The sequence below is a fragment of the Gopherus flavomarginatus genome, chromosome 1 (genome assembly GCF_025201925.1).
Source record: "Gopherus flavomarginatus isolate rGopFla2 chromosome 1, rGopFla2.mat.asm, whole genome shotgun sequence".
NCBI lineage: Eukaryota > Metazoa > Chordata > Testudines > Testudinidae > Gopherus > Gopherus flavomarginatus.
In genome coordinates this window covers 216,526,769-216,547,136 of record NC_066617.1, presented here as the reverse complement: position 1 = coordinate 216,547,136, position 20,368 = coordinate 216,526,769, and the positions used below count along the sequence as shown (strand labels likewise).

General features: G+C 43.5%; 1 protein-coding gene across 1 annotated transcript in view; it reads left to right on the top strand.

Annotated features, from left to right (window-relative positions):
* Positions 1–20,368, top strand: part of PRRG1 (proline rich and Gla domain 1) — a 51,246-nt gene that overhangs the window by 14,437 nt on the left and 16,441 nt on the right. The window contains exon 3 of the mRNA XM_050937306.1: positions 16,747–16,796. Coding sequence (XP_050793263.1) covers positions 16,747–16,796 — 50 coding nt within the window. The remainder of the gene's footprint in view (positions 1–16,746; positions 16,797–20,368) is intronic.

The window sequence follows — 20,368 nt, the reverse complement described above, 5'->3', positions numbered from 1 at the left end:
CTATTTTCAAGAAAGGAGACAACTCCAATTGTGGGAACTATCAGGGAATCACTCTGTTGTCCACCTATGCAAAGATTCTCACCAGAATTCCCCTCAATAGACTGTTCCTTCTTGCTGAGGAAATTCTCAAAGAATCACAGTGCAGTTTTAGATCATCTCAAGGTATCGCCGACATATTCTTCACTGTTTGCCATCTTCAGGAAAGGTACAATAAACAACATCAGCCTCTGTACATTGACCTCATTGACTTCATGAAAACATTTGATTCCATCAACCATGAGGCTCTGTGGAGAATGTTTGTCAAATTTGTCTGCCCGCCAAAATATGTTGTTGTCCTCCAACTCCCCCACAACAACATATCTGTGACGGTTGTCATCAGTGAATCTGAAACAGACTCCTTTCTAATCAAGGCAGAAGTCAAGCAAGCTTGTCATCGCTCCAGACCTCTTCTCCATCTTCCTTGCTGTCATCCTCCTCATCACTGATGAGTTCCCCTCCAGACTTGATATCTAATACAGAATGGATGGCAAGCTGTTCAACCTCAATTGCCTCCAATCCAAGGCACAGACTATTATTAAATCAGTCATGGAACTTCAGTATGCAGACAACTGTGCACCCACTCAGAAGAAGATTTTCAAAAAACAGTTGACATCTTCTCTGAGGCTTACAACCAACTGGGTGTCTCTCACCAGACCAAGAAAACGAAAGTGCTTTACCAACAGGCTCTGAACCACCAGGATCCTGCTCCCACAATAAAGATAAAGGGACCTTGGAGAATGTTGAGCAATTCCCCTGCAGCCATCTGTCACAGAAAGCTGACATTGACAAGGACATTCAGCAGTGCCTCCAATGTGGCAGTGCAGCTTTCGGATGTTTGAGAAAATGTCTCATGACATCAATAACAAAACTAAACTTCTTGTGTACCAAGCCGTTGTCATCCTTGCTTTCCTGTACAATACCAAAACCTGGGTCACATACAGTAGGCACCTCAAGGCTCTCGAAAGATATCATCAGTGGTGCCTCTGCAAGATCTTCTGAGTCAAGTGGGGTAACTGATGCAGGAACATCTGCATGATGTACCAAGCCAAAGCTTCCACCACTAAAGCGATGATCATCAGCCACCAACTCCATTGGGCTGGTCATGTTCTTTGAATGCCAGACAATTGACTCCCAAAGCAGGTCACATTTTTCACAACTGAGCCATGGCCCACAGATGAAGGGAGGGCAGAAAAAGTGCTTCAAAGACACCCTCAAAGCCAATATGAAGAAGTGCAACATTGACATGAACTTATGGGAAACCTAAGCCCTTGACAGATTAAAAGAGAGAAGTACCTTGTGACAAGGGTCCCAGCATTTGGAGACCCAACAAAGACAGAGAAACAGGGAAGGGGGTAAGAACGTGCCACAGCCCAATTCAACAATCTTAATCCACCCTTTCTACCAGGAAACATCTGTCCTAACTGTGATGAGATGTATGGATCCCAAAGTGGTCTCATTAGCCATCTGCGGTTGCACCAGCAGTAGCCGGCTATCATTTCTTGGAAGACAATTCTCCTCGAACTCCAAGGGATCGCTGGTGACTGTGGAACTATAGTGGGAGGATTAGTTGAATTATATTATCTAAACGGCATCCACATTGGCACTAGAATACTTCAGTCTGCAGCATAGTCTATTCAAAACAGTATTTAGCACACATGTGAATCAATTGGAGTGCTTTTGGGTGTGTACATTAAAATTCTACCTGGAACAAACAATAGTTGACACAGTAAATGTCTAGTGTAGACAGGGATAATGTGTGTGTTTAAAATACACGCATGGAAACTCCCACATCACTTAGATCTGGGGGGGAAAATAGCTGTTTAGAAAGCTTCAGCTTTCTTTTCTCTTCATATGGCTGGATCCTTCTTTTGTGTTTTATTTTAGAATTTAACAGGCTGTGAACAACTGTTGTGACTATTTTGTTTGTTTGACTATTGTAAGTTTTGCATCTTTGTCTTTTTTCATTTTTTAAATTCAGTTTTCAAACATCACAAAAGAAAATGTTTAGGCTTTCTGTACTTATTATATGATGAGCAGATGAAATGCCCATGTCTAACTTTTGCCTGGCTGCTATTCCATGCACTTCAATATTTACAGTTGCTAATTTCAGTGGACTGGAAAAATCCCGTAAGTACTTTGCTTAGTAATCTTATCCTATGTGCCTTGTTTCTAGGAGAAAACAGGCAAGGCAGGAACTTGTTTCTAAATTTGCTGACAATGCAGAACACATAAGACAGTATTCATTTTCAAATTTCTCTTGTTTAGTGTGGTACTTAACACAAGAGAGAAATTTCCTTCTCACCCTTTCCTGGGTAGTTTCCCTAAACTGAACGAGCTGAAAGTCATTCTATGTACGCTAAGGAAACACTAAATATACTGTAATTCTGATTTAGATCAGAATCATCTTTTTTCTTGTTCCTAAATAGGTTAGTTTCTTCACAAAGGTTCTTTTTCACATCGTTACCACAAATGCAGTCTTCATATTGATAAAGTTCATGAAAAGTCAAACTAGCAAGTGAGAGATTATCCAGGATATTTCCAGCCGCACTGTAGCTGAGGCCTAGCCTGACACGAGTAATTAATGCATGGAGAAAGAATTAGGGAGGTAAACGAATGATTAGGCTAAAAACAGATCATTTATGCTAATTAAGGTAAGCAAATAGGTTAGTAGGCTAAGAAGACAGAATGCATGAGCCAACTAAGGCCTTGGCAACACTGGCGCTTTGCAGCGCTGCAACTTTCTCGCTCAGGGGTGTGGAAAAAAACCACCCCCCTGAGCGCTGCAAGATACAGCGCTGGGAGCGCGGCTCCCAGCTCTGCAAGCTAAACGCCATCAGGATGTGGAGTACACACAGCGCTGGGAGAGCTCTCTCCCAACTCTGGCACTGCGACTACACTCGCACTTCAAAGCGCTGCCGTGGCAGCGCTTTGAAGTTTCAAGTGTAGCCATACCCCAAGATAAGAAGAACACCCAGGCAACTGTTTACTGTGAACTACATCAGGGGTCGGCAACCTTTCAGCACTGGTGTGCCAAGTCTTCATGTATACACTCTAATTTAAGGCTTTGCATGCCGGTAATACATTTTAACATTTTTTAGATGGTCGCTCTATAAGTCTATAATATATAACCAAACTACTGTTATATGTAAAGTAAACAAGGTTTTCAAAATGTTTCAGAAGCTTTATTTAAAATTAAATTAAAATGCTGATCTTATTAGTTTAGTGTGATCCTTGGCCGCGTTGCATGCCATGAAAAATTGGCTTGCGTGCAACAGGTTGCCAACCCCTGAACTAGATAATGAGAGACAAAATAAGTTAGGCTTGTAGAGATGAGGTAAAGAGAAAGTCAAAACATGGGAAGTGTGCCAACGGAGCATGCGGTACAGGAATTGGTCCCTGCAAAGAAACCAAGCCAAGGCTGCTACGGTGTCACAATGGAAAAACAAAAACAAAAAAACCCCACAATTCTAATAATCTGCTTTAAAAGATCTGAGTTAGTAAAATATTTTACACCTATTGGAGTTGCTTGATAAACTTAATACTACAGTTAAAATAATTTACAGAAGTCGTTAAACTTGGAAGTCTGGCTCAAGCACATGAGGAAGAGAACATATTTGTAGCTCATACTTCCTACAAACCATCATCTGGAGCTAAACAAAACTGTTTTACCTTTCTAAGGCTTGGTCTACACTACGCGTTTAAACCAATTTTAGCAGCATTAAACTGATTTAACGCTGTACCCGTCCACATTACGAGGCCCTTTGTATCCATATAAAGGGCTCTTTAAATCGGTTTCTGTTCTCCCCGACGAGAGGAGTAGCGCTAAAATCGGTATTACCATATCGGATGAGGCTTAGTGTGGCCACAAATCGACGGTATTGGCCTCCGGGCGGTATCCCACAGTGCACCACTGTGACTGCTCTGGACAGCAATCTCAACTCAGATGCAGTGGCCAGGTAAACAGGAAAAGCTCTGCAAAATTTTGATTTTCATTTCCTGTTTGGCCAGCGTGGAGCTCTGATCAGCACGGGTGGCAATGCGGTCCCAAATCCAAAAAGAGCTCCAGCATGGAGCGCACAGGAGATACTGGATCTGATCGCTGTATGGGGAAACAAATCTGTTCTATCAGAGCTCCGTTACAGAAGACGAAATGCCAGAGCGTTTGAAAAAAAAAATCTACAGGCTACACAGTACTGCGTGACAAGCGTAACGGGAAGCCAGAGACTCAAATGGATGCTCATGGAGGGAGGGAGGAGGTACTGACGACTCCAGCTATCCCACAGTCCCCAGCAGTCTCCGAAAAGTATTTGCATTCTTGGCTGAGCTCCCAATGCCTGTAGGTTCAAACACATTGTCTGGCGTGGTTCAGGGAATAGCTCGTCAATGTACCCCCTCCCCCCCACCACGTGAAAGAAAAGGGAAAGAAATCCTTTCTTGACTTTTTTCAATGTCGCCCTATGTCTACTGAATGCTGCTGGTAGACGCAATGCTGCGGCAGTGAAGAGCAGTATCCGCTCCTCTTCCCTCCCCGGTAGCAGATGGTACAACGCTTGATAACTGCTGAATACCCATGGCTGGCCTCAGGGGCATCTGGGTAAAAATAGGAATGATTCCTGATCATTCCCAGTAGATGGGACAGAACGGCTGGTAACCGTCCTCATCATAGCAACTGGGGGCTGAGCTCCATCAGCCCTCTCCCTTTCCTGTTTAAAGAAAAGATTCTATCCTGCCTGGACTATCATAGCAGCGGCATGCTGGGCTCCTCTCCCCTGCACCGCTTAATGTCCTGCCTGGACTGTCATAGCACAGGGAGGCTGCCTCCCCCTCATTTTATCTCACTAACAAGTCACTGTTTCTTATTCCTGCGGTCTTTATAACTTCATGACACAAATGGGGGGGACACTGCCACAGTAGCCCAGGAAGTTTGGGGGAGGAGGGAAGCAACGGGTGGGGTTATTGCAGCGGCAGCCCCCGTGAATGGCATGTAGCTCATCTTTTCTGGGGATCTGACAAGGAGCAGCTGTGCTCTCTGATACACTGCTTCTCTACTACATTTGCCCCATGTTCTAGGCAGGACTGACTCTGTTTTTAGAAACCATAAAGGAGAGAGTGACTCGGGGAGTCATTCCCAGTTTTGCTTTTGTGCCCCCGGCCGATCTCAGGCAGGGGCACCCATGATAGCAGCAGACAGCACAGAAGGACAGATATCGGTCATCTCATTGCCAAATTACACTGGCAGCAGACGGTACAGAACGACTGGTAACCGTCTCTGCTATCATGCAAAAGCAAATGAATGCTGCTGTGTAGCGCTGGAGTATCGCCTCTGTCCGCGGCATCCAGTACACATACGGTGACTGTGTTTAAAAAAAAAAAAAAAAAAAAAGCTGAACGGGCTCCATGGCTGCCGTGCTATGGCATCTGCCAGGGCAATCCAGGGAAAAAGGGCACGAAATGATTGTCTGCCGTTGCTTTCCTGGAGGAAGGAATGACTGACAACATTTACCCAGAACCACCCGCGACAATGATTTTTTTTTCCCCATCAGCCACTGGGCTCTCAACCCAGAATTCTAAGGGGCGAGGGAGACTGTGGGAACTATGGGGTAGCTACGGGATAGCTACCCACAGTGCAACGCTCCGGAAATCGACACTAGTCTCGGACCATGGACGCACACCACCGAATTAATGTGCTTAGTGTGGCCGCGTGCACTCGACTTTATACAATCTGTTTTATAAAACCGGTTTATGTAAAATCGGAGTTATCCCATAGTGTAGACGTACCCTCAAAAATGTCTTGTCAAACACTGGGGTACTATTGTTAGTGATGGATACTACAAGGGGTGCATTTGGATAATATCTATGGGCCAAAATGGACAACTGGGGAAAGGGCTGTATGATTTTAAAAGTTTATGGGTCTATAATCCATTATAGAAAGGCACCTTTAAAAGGTGGTGGCATATAAATGAGTCTGGGGCTTTTAAGTGAGACTGGAAAGTTGTGGAATATAAACAAGTCTGGGGTTTTTCACAGTCAAAACAATTGTATTTTAGTAGGCCCAGAATGTTTGGTGAGCATGCATATAAGTAGAACCTAGCTGTTTTGGTGGTGAATAATAAATAACACCCAACACCTCAGCCTGAAGTAAGTATCTCTACTATAGAATCATTTGAAAAAGGTGCTTTACAGAAACCGTAGAGCCAGAAGCGAGACTGTGGCAACTATACTGGGTGGCACAGGAGTTGGGGTGTCCCTATGGAATTCTGAAGACATGAGGAATTAAACCTTAAAATTAACTGAGTAACTAATGAATTTGGTTTAACTATTTTAAAGAAAGGAGGGATTAGTTCTTTAACCTTTCAGCCGGAAGCATTAATCATTAGGAATATGTGCAAACTCCACTGTGGAAACTATGAAATTAATTCATATAGTTGCAAATACTGTAATTAATTAATTGAATAATAATGTTTCTCAGGCAATTGCATGCAGCATATATGGTTCCAAACTTTTTATGTATGTAAATTGAGGAATAGAAAAGAGAAAGGGGGGGGAGTGATTGAGGCTGTTAAAACAGCACAGTTATCTAGACCACTGTAGGGGGATGGTTATCCTGGGAGAGGGCTCAGGGCTAGGAGAAAAAGCCCAAGCTGATTGGGGAAGGAGCCACACCTTGACCATGCCCCAATCTGGGCAGCTGGGCCTTATAAGAAGGTCAGAGCAGGCAGAAGCTGAGCAGAGTCTCTCCTCTAGCTGTGTAGAGAGACCGGCCTGGCTGCGGAGGAATAAGAGGATACCTAGGAGTGAAGCAGGGCTGGGGAAGAGCCAGAGGAGCAGGGGAGCTCCAGCCTGGTGACTCCTCAGGCTGCAGGACCTGGTCCCAGGCCTGTAGAGGTATAGGGTGGTAGAAGAAAGCAGCAGGTCAAACCCCCTTGCCTGTGATGAGTGGCTTTTATACTGCAGTCTGCCTCAGTGAGTGGACTAGGTGAGGACTGACAGTATCCCAGAGTAAGGTGAGGTGGGGGTAGTGGGTGGGAGTTTCCTAAGGAAGGGAAACCCACAGAGATTGTTGGGGTATTGCCAGAGGGCAGCACCTCAGAGAAAATGGGCACTGGGGTCTGGGAGGGGGCACAGGGCCCAGTTGTGGCACATCACCAGCCTGCACAGGGCGCTCCGGGCTGGAAATTGAGCTAATTCCTGGAGAGACCAGTAGGAGACGCCGCAGGGGTGAGTCCACACTCTTACAACCACACTAGTGGAAAAAGGAATTGGTAATATCGGGGAAGAAAATTTTGCAAAGCTAGATGATCCTGGACCTTGGACATCACACACAATTAATAACTCGATGGTGCTGATGATTGCTATTCCGAAATGGACAGGGAATCCTAAATTGATGATGTGAACAGTATGGCACAATAGTGAATGGGACCTACAAACAGTATTATCCCAGTGTGAAGATAGCTACGCAAGGACAAGGTGAAATAAACGCAGCCTACTGTAAACGATGGTTCAGATGAACCTGACCTCAAGCTGTGGAGGCTGGACCTGACTAGTCATTAGAGAGTGAAGGAGGTGGTATGGCTTGGGCACAGTATGTGCTCTGAGATATCACAACTGTTAGGCGTGGACAACATCATGCCAGGGGAGTCTGGATGGGACTTTGACTGAACCTCATCTCTCTGACTCGGATTGGGAGAACACAACAGTCAATGACAACCATCACCAAATGGGAATCACTGATGCTGCAGGGTAATAAACTTAACAAAAAAGAGCACAAAATCAGGAATATAATGCAAATGAAACGAATGCTAGTATAAAAAGACAGAATCAGGGGAAAGTAGCTGAACCCTGGCATGGCATCAGTAATTAACGCTTGGAGGGAGGCCTTATTTCTTGGATGATAGAATTAGGGACTTAAATGGATTATCAGGCTCAAAACAAAGTTTGCGCTAAGTGAGATAAGCAAATACACCAATAGTCTAAGGAGAGAGAATGCATTACCTAACTAAGATAAGAGGAAGAACACCCAGGGAACTATTTACTATGAACTAGATAACAGGGGACAAAATAAATTAGGAATGTAAAGATGAGGTAAAGAGGAGGTCAAAACTTGCACAGTGTGTGGGTGGAGCACACATACAGGGATTGGCTTGATTTCTTAGCAGGAACCAATCTTAAAATGTATGACGCAATGCTTAGTCAATGCTTTGAAATATGTAATGTATGTAGATGGAGAAGTTTCTGTGTAACTTTGGAGCTGTGGTGTATCCTGCATCCATCCCCCCACGTCCGAGTCTGATCAGCTCAGTGTAGCACTGCTGAATGCCAAGTAAAGATAACTGAGTGATGAAGGCTGGAGTTGAGATGAGTTTTTGGGAAGCCGAGTGGAAAGAGTTCTTGGAAAAAATCCTAACACACAGACATACCTATTATGAAATGTGAAATCATTCTGAACTCTAAAACATAACTATATAAATATCAGTATTAGGAATTTATGGAGATATTATGCACTATTGAGGGAATGTGATAGAATCTATATTTGAATAGTTGAAAAACATCCAAAAAATTAGTTATACCTTTTATGTGATTAAAATCTATGTGCAGGTAATATAGGTCATTTTGGGCCTTAGCTAATCTTTTGCCTTTCAAATAGTCAAATCTCGGTTTCCTAACTCAATGAAAAGAAAGTTGTATTTTATCCTTCAATCCAAAGGACTTAATGACTAATATCAGGTACAGACTGGCATACTTGGAGACTGAAAGCTTGTATACAGATGCCTTGACCTAAATTGGAAAACCCCTAAGAGGCTTTGTTTTTTATGTTGGGACTGGGAAGGAGAGAGAACATGAAAAGGGCTCCAAGTAAGAGGGAAAGAAAAATACAGGAATGATAGATATTTTTTACACAATGTGTAGCTTTTTTAACTTTAGGATAGGACAGGTCTTGGGTCTTGATCTTGTGATTTCTTGTGTGTGGACAGACTTCTGCCTTTGCAGTGGAATTTTTTTGTGTGAACTGTGCTCAAGTGCTGTCGTCTACCTAGACAGAAGAAACTGCAGGATCAGAGCCTTGGATGTACACGAGGAAAAATCATCCACTGGTAAGTAGGGAAACTTGCAGAATATAGTGCCCTTGCTGTTGATTAGATAGAAAGTATATTGATACATAGCAGAGGCTTCAAACTCTCATCTTAATGTATTTATCTGTCATAGATTCAGATTCTGAAGGTAACCTACCTAATAAGCAATGATATAACATTGTCTTAAACCGAAAAGAGTTCTGAGTAGGTAACAATGTCCATTCTCTCTCAGTGTAGCATTAACTTCAAACAGTGTTGTTCTTCAAATGGCAGACGTGTTTTCCAGGTTAGTGAACACCCCTGAGTGGACTTGTATTCTAGGTCAGGTGTGTTTGGACCTAGCACACCAGAGCTGGAGACTTTTTTCCTGCAATGGTACCTATCAGGATGGCACATGCACCTGAAGACTCCTTGTGGCCTCTCCCAAGTCTATATAGCATAGTGCCATGCTGATGCCCCCTCAGTTCCTTCTTACTGCCAGTTGCCTGAGTTGGAACTCCCCATCTAGGTTTTGCTCTGTGACTTTTTTTTTTTTCCTGTGCTTTAGTTAGATATTGAGACTCTGTTAGTATAAATAGCAGTTAGAACCTGTAGTTCAGTGGTTTTGGTTTTTTTTGTTAGTTTAGGTAGTTCTATAGTTAGTGTCCGGTGTTGAGCACACGTTATGCAGCATTCCCCGGTTTCAAACACTGCCCATTGTATGGGATCTCTTTTTGCAGTAGTGACCCCCCACATATGCTGCTTACTGTGCTTCTGTAAAAGACATTTTAAATAAAAGTGTAGTGTCCCTTTAAATATAAAGAATATGCATTTCTAGAGAACTATGCCTGAAGAAGCACCTAGTGGATCAGTCTGAGACCTACTTCAGGACTGGGACCCTCTTTTGACCACTCGGTCTGTCACCTGCAGGCATCCTCTACCTATATGGGAGTTTTGGACAGACCCCCTAGACTCTGATTCTTCCTAAAGAAGGGGAAGGTTTCATTCATCATCTGCTGGGATCCCTCAAAAGAGGAAGCACAAAACAGATCAGAGCCATCTGAAATTGAAAAGAGATCCATCCTCCTCTTTGTTGAAGACAGGATCTCAATGTTGTCAAGACCTAAGGACTCGGTTTGACAGCTCAGCTCTAGTCTATGTCTCCCTAGTACAGAGGCAGGAGGATCCTTGTACCATTCAACTGACTCCACAAACGGCTGTGAGATGGCTGTCTAGTCCCGTACCTGTGCATGCTGCTGTGATTGTGTCACTTTTGGTACCAACAACCCCACCAGCATATGCAGCAGCAACAGACTTGCTCTATCTGTACCAGACTCTCCAATGACACGAGGTAGGTGTAGCATTAGTACCTCCGGTATTTCTGGGCCCCCTGACCTCTTCTGCTTTGGAACAGAGATGACTAGTGCTGACAGCTTCAGTACTGATGAAAAACCAGCTGTACGTGTACCTGCTGGGCTAGCACTGATACCCCACTCGGTCCTGTGACCTCTGTACTGAGGGGTTCATTGAGTAGGGACCTACTGTGTCTTATTCACTGGCAGCGGACCTTTTCTCAGTACCAAACACTTCTCTTAGGACTTCAACCTCTTGAAATGCACTTGTGGTATCGGCTGTGGTTCTGCCACTTGTACTGACCAAGCCCTTCTCCCAATGGACAAGTTGGGTTATCCAGTCGTTTCACTGGATTGGGCACCATCAATGCCCACTGCTTACTGAGAGGCTTCGTTCTACTCCAGTTCTTGAGTCCTGCAACTCATCTCTGTCACTGCACTGAAAGATTGCGCAAGTCATCCAAATGTGCAGTTGAAGGACAACATCGGTACTGAAAGCGCAACCGCTCTATGGCAAGAATAGGCCATCCTGGCTGAGTGTGTCTTGGCTTCCTACATACTATACTCTTACAGTGGCCTCGGTAGGGTATTCCTTGCTCCCACAGATCTAGCTCTCTTTCTCCAGCCAAAGGGAAGATTGGTTGACCTTACAAAATTGGCTACCCTCAGAATGACCTCTGCAAATTTAGGATGCTGCTTGTCTTCCCGAACCACCTCTGGATGAGCCCTTGCTGGTGGATTAACTTTTCCCTCAGGGGATTCCATCAGTTGCAGAAATTCTGTACTTGTCCTCTTCGGATGACTCAGTGGTCTTAGGTTCCGGTGAGTCTCCACTCCCAGAGGATTTTAAATCCTACCAAGACCTATTTAGGAGACTGGCTACAGCTTTGGGTTTCCAAGCTTGGCTGGTATGGGGAAAATATCTACAAGTTATTTAACATCCTTTGGGCAATGACTCCAGGAAGGACAGACTACCTGATTAATGACATTGTCTTTTGGTGTACAACAAAGTTACTGTCCCCCATAGCTAAACATATGGACTAGCCAAACCATGTCCCATCACAAGGATTTGAATGTTTTTACTCTCACCCAGTGTCAAATTTCCTAATCGTTGTGGCCATTAATGAGAGACCATGGGAAGGAAGATTTAAGTTGACTCCAAAGGAAAAAGAACCTAAAAGACTGGACTCTTTAGGAAGAAACATTTATTCTACTGCCTTACTGCAGATGAGAATAGTCAACTAACAAGCTCTGTTTGCCTCCTACCTGAGAAAAATCATACTCTATCTCTCTTGTGTCATTTTGCAGTCTAGATGAGTTCCTGGCTTTCCTAGCAGAAGGTTGTCTGTCTGGTTGCAAAGACCTCACTCCAATCCATTCTTGACATTGCAGATGCTTCCTCCAGGGCGAGGGCCTCTGCAATTATGAGATGGGCATCCTGGTCATGTAATTCCAGTTTAACAGCAGATATATAACCATCTATTAAAGATCTATCTTTTGATGGTCAGTCTTTTGTTTTCAGATAAGGCCAGTGAGGTGTTGCACTCTTTTAAAGATTTATTTGCTACCCTCTGCTCCCTGGGAGTCTATCCAGCCAACAAGCAATGAGACTATAAGCCTCCACTGCAATATTCAACAAAGAGACAGCTCTTCTATCCTCTGAGGCAACATAACATCTCGACAAGGAGACGTAAGCCTCAGAAGAAGAGGTCATCTCCCATTCCTCCTGCCCATCATCCTTCCCAACCCCTTTTCAGAGACCCATCTCATGAGTCTGTAGCTGTAATGCTTCCTGAGGGAACCCAGGATTCTGAGAGACCTTGCTGCCATCTGCCCTTCACCTGGGGGTCTGTTCTGCAGGACAAGTATTTCCCTCAAGGGAACTTGCCTCATTCTAGAGCCTAGACTTAAATAATTAGATACTCTTATGTAATAGTCACCCAAAGTCCTTGCAGTGTTTTGCAGCTAGGCTTGGCTGTCATCTTCCTTTCGTGAGAGTGACACTGTCAGCTTGTCTCCTCGGTGAAGGAGGAGTGTATTTCCTCTTGTGTGTTTCCTTGTACCCCCCCCCAGATATACACTAACAGTCCTTTGTCTTTAGTCATAGACAGGATGCACTGTGCTGTTTGTTTTTCATTCTGTGAATTTCCTCTTAAAGAGAGAGAGAGAGAGAGAGAGAGAGAGAGAGAGACAGACAGACAGACAGACAGACACACACACACACGAGATTGCAAAGTCTAATTATGCAAATAGGCCTACAATGTGAGGCATACAGTCCACATGACTAGATAGTGTCTGTTACCTCCTGCCTGAAAGGAGCATGTGCAAAGCATATCACTTCGTAGTGGACCAGCCTTAAATCCAAGATCCTGAGAACATAATTTTCAGTATAGATACATAACTTCTTAAATATTATATGTACGTATATTTCACAATGATTATGACTACCAATGGGTTAGAGACACTTTGAATTATTCTGCATATATCTGACCGGGGGATCTCTGTAAAACCCTATGCAACCTTATGCTCTCTGCCGGTTAGTGTTAAGAGGTCCCTGGGTCACGGTACTCCTTCAAGAAATTTTGGACTCTTCTTGCCCTAAGGACTGTAGAGGAAATTCCTCTGCAATTTCAAGGGCCAGTTTTTCTACTCCTGCTATTTTCTGATCCTCTAGTCTCAGGGAGGACTGATTCCCCTGTTGGATCTTCGGACTCTTAACAAGTTTAGCAAACAAGGTTCCCCTTTGATTCTTCTGTCCCTAGATTGTAACTATTGGTATGCTGCCCTCAGTCTTTGAGATGCATACTTTCATGTGACAGTGTTGTCACGTCAGAGGAAATTCCTCAGATTTGTGATAGGAGGCTGCCATTATCAGTATACGGTACTTCCCTGGCCTATGATTAGTGCCTCATGTAGTCACCAAATGCATAGCGGCCTTTTTAAAGAACAGAATGCATGTCTTCCCTTAATTTGGCTAGTTCAAGGGTCATCCCAGGACAAGGTTCATTGCCATGTCAGGTTCATCATCTGTGTGTTCAGCCATCTGGGACTCATTTTGAACAGAAAAATTTCAACACTCTTACTTTCTTAGAGACTTGAGTTCATTGGGCTCTATTTGATTCTGAGTTTGACCACTGTTCCCCGACAGTAATTTCAAATGATTTACAACTTATGCATGTCCATCAGATTTCACCCCTCTGGCACTGCTTGGACTTGTCTTAAGTTGCTAGGTCACATGGCTTCTTTTACTTATGTAACAGAGGCCATCTCCTCTAGGCAGAACAGGAGCTGAATCTTCATATCAATGTCCTTGAGCTGCGAGCAGTTTGCACAGCTTGTCCCAATCCTTTCTCCCTCGTGTCAAGGGCTTGCCGGTCCAAATGTTAACTAGTAATGCCATATCTGATCAGCTTTGCCAAGTGGCAATGAGCTTTTCGGGAATTTTGCATCACAGAGGATGTCACTCCTATAGCTGCACACTTATCCTGGTGCTCAGAATCAGCTAGCTGACTTCCTGTGGAGGGGATTCTCCAACAACCATGGGTGGTCTCTCAAAAGCAGCCTCTTGAGGTGTATTGTTTGGGTGAGTGGCATTCCAGCAGTCAACTTGTTTGCTACAAAAGACAGCAAGAAGCATCACCAATTTTATTCTCAAGGGGACCACAGTCTGGTCTTGTTCGCTGATGCCTTCATGTTGGAGTGAGAACTGGGGTTAATGTACATGTTTCCCCAATCCCTCTGGCTCCCCAAGTCATTCACAAACTAGGCCAGAGCAGGTTAATCCTTACAGCCTTTGCTTGGCAAGACGGTGCTGTTTTTTTTTTTTTTGTGTTTTTTTTGTTTTTTGGACCTTCACAATCTTTCAGTTTAACCTTTTCATACTCTGCTTCTCCTTCAAGACCTACTGTCACAGAAGAAGGCTGAATACTACATTCAGACCCAAACACCCTCACAAGCCAGGCCATGGGATGGAGGCTATGTCTACATGGCAAAGAAACACCCGCAGCTGGCCCGTACCAGCTGACTCTGGCTTACGGGGCTCGAGCTGCGAGGCTGTTTCATTGCTATGTAGACTTCTGGGCTCAGCCTGGCCTCTTGAGACCCTCCCACCTGTGTCTGGAATGGATGTGAATGTTGGCAAAGTGGTGTTGCACTCATTATTTCAATAGACTCAGAAACCTACACTGTACATTACTGCTTGTGAGTCATGGAATACACATCTAGAACCACTCGAAGAAAACCTAGTTACTTATCTGTTGTGTAACTATTGATCTTTGAGATGTGGGTGCAGATGTGTATTCTGTGACCCATTCCCCAATCCCTCTCTACTGGAACATTGGGCCATCTCCTCTGGTGTGAAGGAACTGAGGGAAGGTCATGTATAGCTCTGTATAACTTCAGAGGTGGCCACGTGGGTGTGTAGGCCATGTCTTCTACCCCAATAGGTATTGCTTGGGAGGGAAAAGCCTCCAGCTCCAGTGTACTAAGCACAAACACACCTGAGCAGAATATACTGCTATGCAGATGTGTTTACTTCAGTGGAATGTCTCTGTACCCCCATCTCGAAGAAAGAGAGTTAAGGAACAGGTAAGTAACTGTTGTATAACACTTACAGGACATCTAAAAAATATGGTAGTTGATTACATGTATTACATGTGTGGCAGCCTTAGTGTGCAATTTGGTATAAATGGACAGTTTGTGGTAGCCTAAAATTACCCTGCATAATTTGTTTTCAAAGTGCTGAATGCACCAATAATCCGTATTAATGAAAAGTTTAGCTGTTCATTATGTATGAGTCTGTTAGCTGGTGGGCTGATAGACCAACCATAAAAGGTGAAATCATGGTCCAAGCAACTGCACTTTCCCAGTTCTTTCACTCAAGCTTTTTCTTTTATAAACATGGCGTCATTTTGAATCTTCGTTTCCAAGAAACCCAAAACAGTTTCACTGTCCCTTTGCTCTTGTCTCCCAGGCTTCACAGCCGTCCCTTCGCAGCTGAAGCTTTCCCCAGCTGGCTTCTGTTCCCAACAGGTCTCTCTCGCTTGCTTGCTTTTTGCCCCCAGGTCTTCTGCCTGACAGGTGCAGAGAACCCTTTCCCTGGGTCTGTCCCATCTGCTTCTCTGTCTGGGAGGTCTGACACATTATATGCAAGTTTGTGTTGGTCACATGAGTAGGAGTAGGCATGTGATGTACCAACTATATCTTTCATTTTAAAGGGTCCAAGGACCATAACAGGCACATTGGGTTGCTTACATCTGCTCCAAGGTCAAATGTCATGTTACATGTTGTCTTCTACTCTTGATTTTTCTTTAAATCTCCATTTTGTCATCTTCGGAAGATCCTCAGTGGATCAGGCATTGTATATTCCCCTAACTTTGTAGCCCCGATCCATGGGCCAGCAATAAGTTAATTCACTGTGCTGAATGTGACATATTGAATATACAGTATAAATAAGTTCATCAGAGAGCATAACAAATGTCAAGTTAAGCTACTTAGAGAATGGTTATGCAGAATAGATGGAATTCATAACCAGATTCTATTTTATGTCAATATCTTTGAGTAGTAATAAAACTACTTCTAAATATGATTTTTTTTAAAGTTTCCCGTGAGGCATTCACCATTTAACAAGAATTGTGTTATAGTGGGATAGTTTCTTCATGAAATACCAAAATTAGGCTTTATTTGGTGACACTAAATATCAAAGCAGAGTTTAGACTTGGTCACCAGGCTTTGGATGTTTCCAACTCTAATAGGAGAGTGTGACGGGTTGGATCACAGAAACTCCATTGGGAACTGCCAACTGATATGTCAAGACTACTTCTGCCCCTGCTTTCCCTGCCAGCCTGGGAATCCAGCATCCTGTCTTGCTGAGCCAGACACCGCCGTCTGCTCCAATACAGACCCAGGGTCTGAATTACGTGCCTGAAAGCAGCTTGCAAAAGTGTTCCTGTCTATAATGCTCAGATGCCTAACTCCCAATGGGATCCAAACCCCAGATAAATTCATTTTACCCTGTGTAAAGCTTATACAGGGTAAACTCATAAACTGTTTGCTCTCTATAACACTGATTGATAGAGAGAGAGAGAGAGTTGCACAGCTGTTTGTCCCCCCCACCCTCCAGGTATTAATACATACTCTGAGTTAGTTAATAAGTAAAAAGTGATATTATTAAATACAGAAAGTAGGATTTAAGAGGTTCCAAGTAGTAACAGACAGAACAAAGTGAATTACCAAGTCAAATAAAATAGAACACGCAAGCCTATGAGAAAATTGACAGCAGTTTTTTCCCCCACTTTTTGTTACAGACTCTCCATTGGCCAGTTCCCTGCCTGGGCAGTGATAACCATGGGAAGTGGTAAGTGTTTGCTTAAGCAGTGCTGATCATCCGTATTTCTATCATTATTCTATTTAAAGGAGGACTTTACCACACTCCAAACCAAAGAGTACAGAAACCTGTCTTCAGCTAGTAGCTTTTTGGAATGTTGATTTTTGTCTTGATAAAATTTGTTCTTGTTCAAAGGAAGCTTCCCTTCTGCTTAGTCCTGAAGAGAAATAATAATTATTGTATTTCTGCCAGAGATTGTTATAATGCACCCATCAATTTACCAAGGGTTTTAGTGAAGTCTGTATTACTGGCAATTTTAAAAACAAAATTGGATGTTTTTCTAAAAGATACGTGTTAAGAGTTACTTTCGAGAAGTTCTATGGCCTGTGCTAGACAGGAAGTTAGGGTATGGCTACACTTCGCGGTAGCGCTTTGAAGTGCGAGTGTGGTCGCAGCGCCAGCGCTGGGAGAGAGCTTTCCCAGCACTGCACATACTCCACATCCTGATGGGGTTTAGCTTGCAGCGCTGGGAGCCGCACTCCCAGCGCTGCGGCACTGTTTACAATGGTGCTTTACAGCGCTGTATCTTGCAGCGCTCAGGGGGGTGTTTTTTTTCACACCCCTGAGCAAGAAAGTTGCAGCGCTGTAAAGTGCCACTGTAGCCAAGGCCTCAGACTAGGTGATCACAGTGGTCTGTTCTGGCCTTGCAGTGTGTAAATACATGTAATCGTTATCATAAATACTAAATATATAAGTTGATTTTTGGAGGTTTGAAATATGGGCTCCATAGCTAAGGTTTCACTGTGACTTCCACTTAAAGCAGGACTAAATTTCCTCTGTGGCATACTTCAGCTGAGTTTAGTTTCAAAACTTGGCATAGTAACTCTTCTAGGGACAATTACTTTTTCACTAAACTTTGTTTTTCCTGAAGAAATGAACTTGCAGGGGAAACATCTTATCCTCCCTTTTTGAAATCTTGCCCTGCCTTTTCTCTTCCTTGAATTCATCTAGCTAAACAAGCATATTCCTCCAGAAGCTTCAGACTGCACATACATATATATTCTGATAAGATCTCAGAACACAGCCACTTCTGAAATTTTAAAACTAAACACATGGGGGTTATTTCCCCTTCTGGTGTTCACAATTCAAGAAGGATGTTGATGAATCGGAGAAGGGTTAGACAAAAGTCATAAGAATGACCTGAGTTTCATGAAGCTTAGCATACAGAATAGCTCAAATCTGTAAACTGCTGCAGTTTCAAATTTAAAAGTGCAATGCTTTTATTTCTGATTTTTCACAGGCAGTTTTCAGTCTGACTCGTCAGTGGGAGGGAGGGATTGACCTGGCTTTTTGGTATGTGGGGTTCAGCAGGGATGTGTTATGAAGAATGGAGGAAAATAGGTGCTTGTGCAGAGAGGAGACTAGGGGGAGCTCAGTTCCTCTGTGCTAAGGGACCCCTGCCTTGAAGAATACCAGTGGTATTGCTGCTTCGGCTTCTTGGGTGCAGTGGGCTAAAGGGTGAGAAATGTAAGGGATAGGATCTGTATTCTGATGAACTCCTTATGGCTAGAGTGGAGTTTTTTCCTCAACTCTGAACCCCTTTAGTTCAGGCCCCACTCTGTCCCCCTTCTCCCACACACACCTACAACCCTACATCCTCCTGCTCATTATCTCTGATCATCCCCATGCCTGCTCTCAAAACTCCCTCTATTACAGCTCCACTCCTATGGCACCCAACTCCCCTATCATAGTCCACACGTAAAACATATATGTATAAAAATTTAAAGGCTGGGGGTGGGGGTCTCTCCAGGGGACCATCAAGAAAAAAAGCACTACTCTTTCCCACATCTATGTTACACTCATTCTGCTTTCGAATTACAGGTTCTTCCTTTCTACCACTCTCAGCTGTGGGGGTATGGGAGTCCTAGACCTTCATTTCTTTAGTACCTGCTTCTTATGATTTCTTAAAGAAATCATAAGAAGCAGGTATTAAAGAAATGGACTTGTTTTGTTGATAAACACAGCTTTGTGAGGATCTAGAAAAATTCCATCTGCCTGACAGATTTTTGTTGGTGTCCATTTCAGTGGTGATTATTAAATGTATACGACATTGTAACTTACAACGGGGACTTCCAGAATGAGCAGAACCCAGAAACTATACAGTAGTGTAAGTTAATACAATTAAATGTGTAAAAAATAAATAAATACATAAATAAAAATGCACTATTTAAAAATGTTCCAACATATGGCAAATAATGAAAACATCTCAAGTCCACTAGCAATTCAGCTGGATGCCTGCTCACTCTTCTACCTTTTACTGGGATCAGTATTTCCAGTTACTATTTCCTAGCATGCTGTGCAGAGAATGCTACTGCTGTTGACAAGTCTGCACAGACATACAGACTGGCGAGGAGGTGAAAGTAATGCCATCTACTTGGGCTGAAATGGGATTGACATAACTTGAGTTATGTGACACATATAGAATGTGGATGCTGGTTATGGTGCAACTTCATTCTTTCAGCATGTGTAAGTGACCTTTTTAGCACTTGCTCTATGGTCTTAATGTGCAGGGAAGCTTTCAAACAGGACAGAAAGCAAACCCTGCTTACTCTCCAGGTTTTCATAATGCGTGAATGTCACATTTTGCCAGTTCTTGTTATTTGTTTCACAGCCCACTTTCACTTAAGAATATACAAGTGAAAGTCGTAATGCCAAATTTATGGCATTACACTGATTTCCATGGCAGTAGAAAAACCACAAATAAAAGGGACAATAAAGTCAGTTATATTATAAAGAGACTGAGCTCTTGTTGCAAATATATATTTAATAATAACACTGGAAATTAATAAGTGAATAGAGATAACGAGGGATATGGGATTCCTTTTTGTCCCCTTCCTTCTCCAAAGTTAAATACATAAGTTATTATTCTTCTACCTAGGCATCTGGATTTGAAAAGTTACATTAAAGTAAAAATGTGCTTACCATACTAACTGTAGTTGACCTATTAGGTGGTAATACACACTTTTGGTAGAATATATTCCAGACTGAGTTTATTTACTTGAATATTTATATTTCTTGGTGATTTCTAGTATTAACTCCTCTCTCTTCCCAACCCCTAGACTCTCTTGTTCTATTATGAACCCGAAAACTAGCTGGCTGTGTCCATCTGGCTCTTGTTGTTTTCATATCTTCTGCAGCTAATATTTTTTTATGGAATACCCAAATGGGGAGCAAACAATACAAATGACAAAAACAGTTTTGTTTTTTCCATAGTCTTGGTTTAATGCTGTAAATCAGGGGTGGCCACCCTGTGTCTCTGGAGCCACATGCGGCTCTTCAGAAGTTAATATGCGGCTCATTGTATAGGCACCAACTCTGGGGCTGAAGCTACAGGCACCAACTTTCCAATGTGCCAGGGGATGCTCACTGCTCAACCCCTGGCTCTGCCACACCTCTTCCCTCCCCTGAGCCTGCCATGCCCTCACTCCTCCCACCTACCCCCCCAAGCCTTCTGCATGCCACGAAACAGCTGATTGGGAGGGGGAGGCGCTGATCGGTGGGGCTGCTGGTGAGCAGGAGGTGCTGGGAGCCTGGGGGCAAGG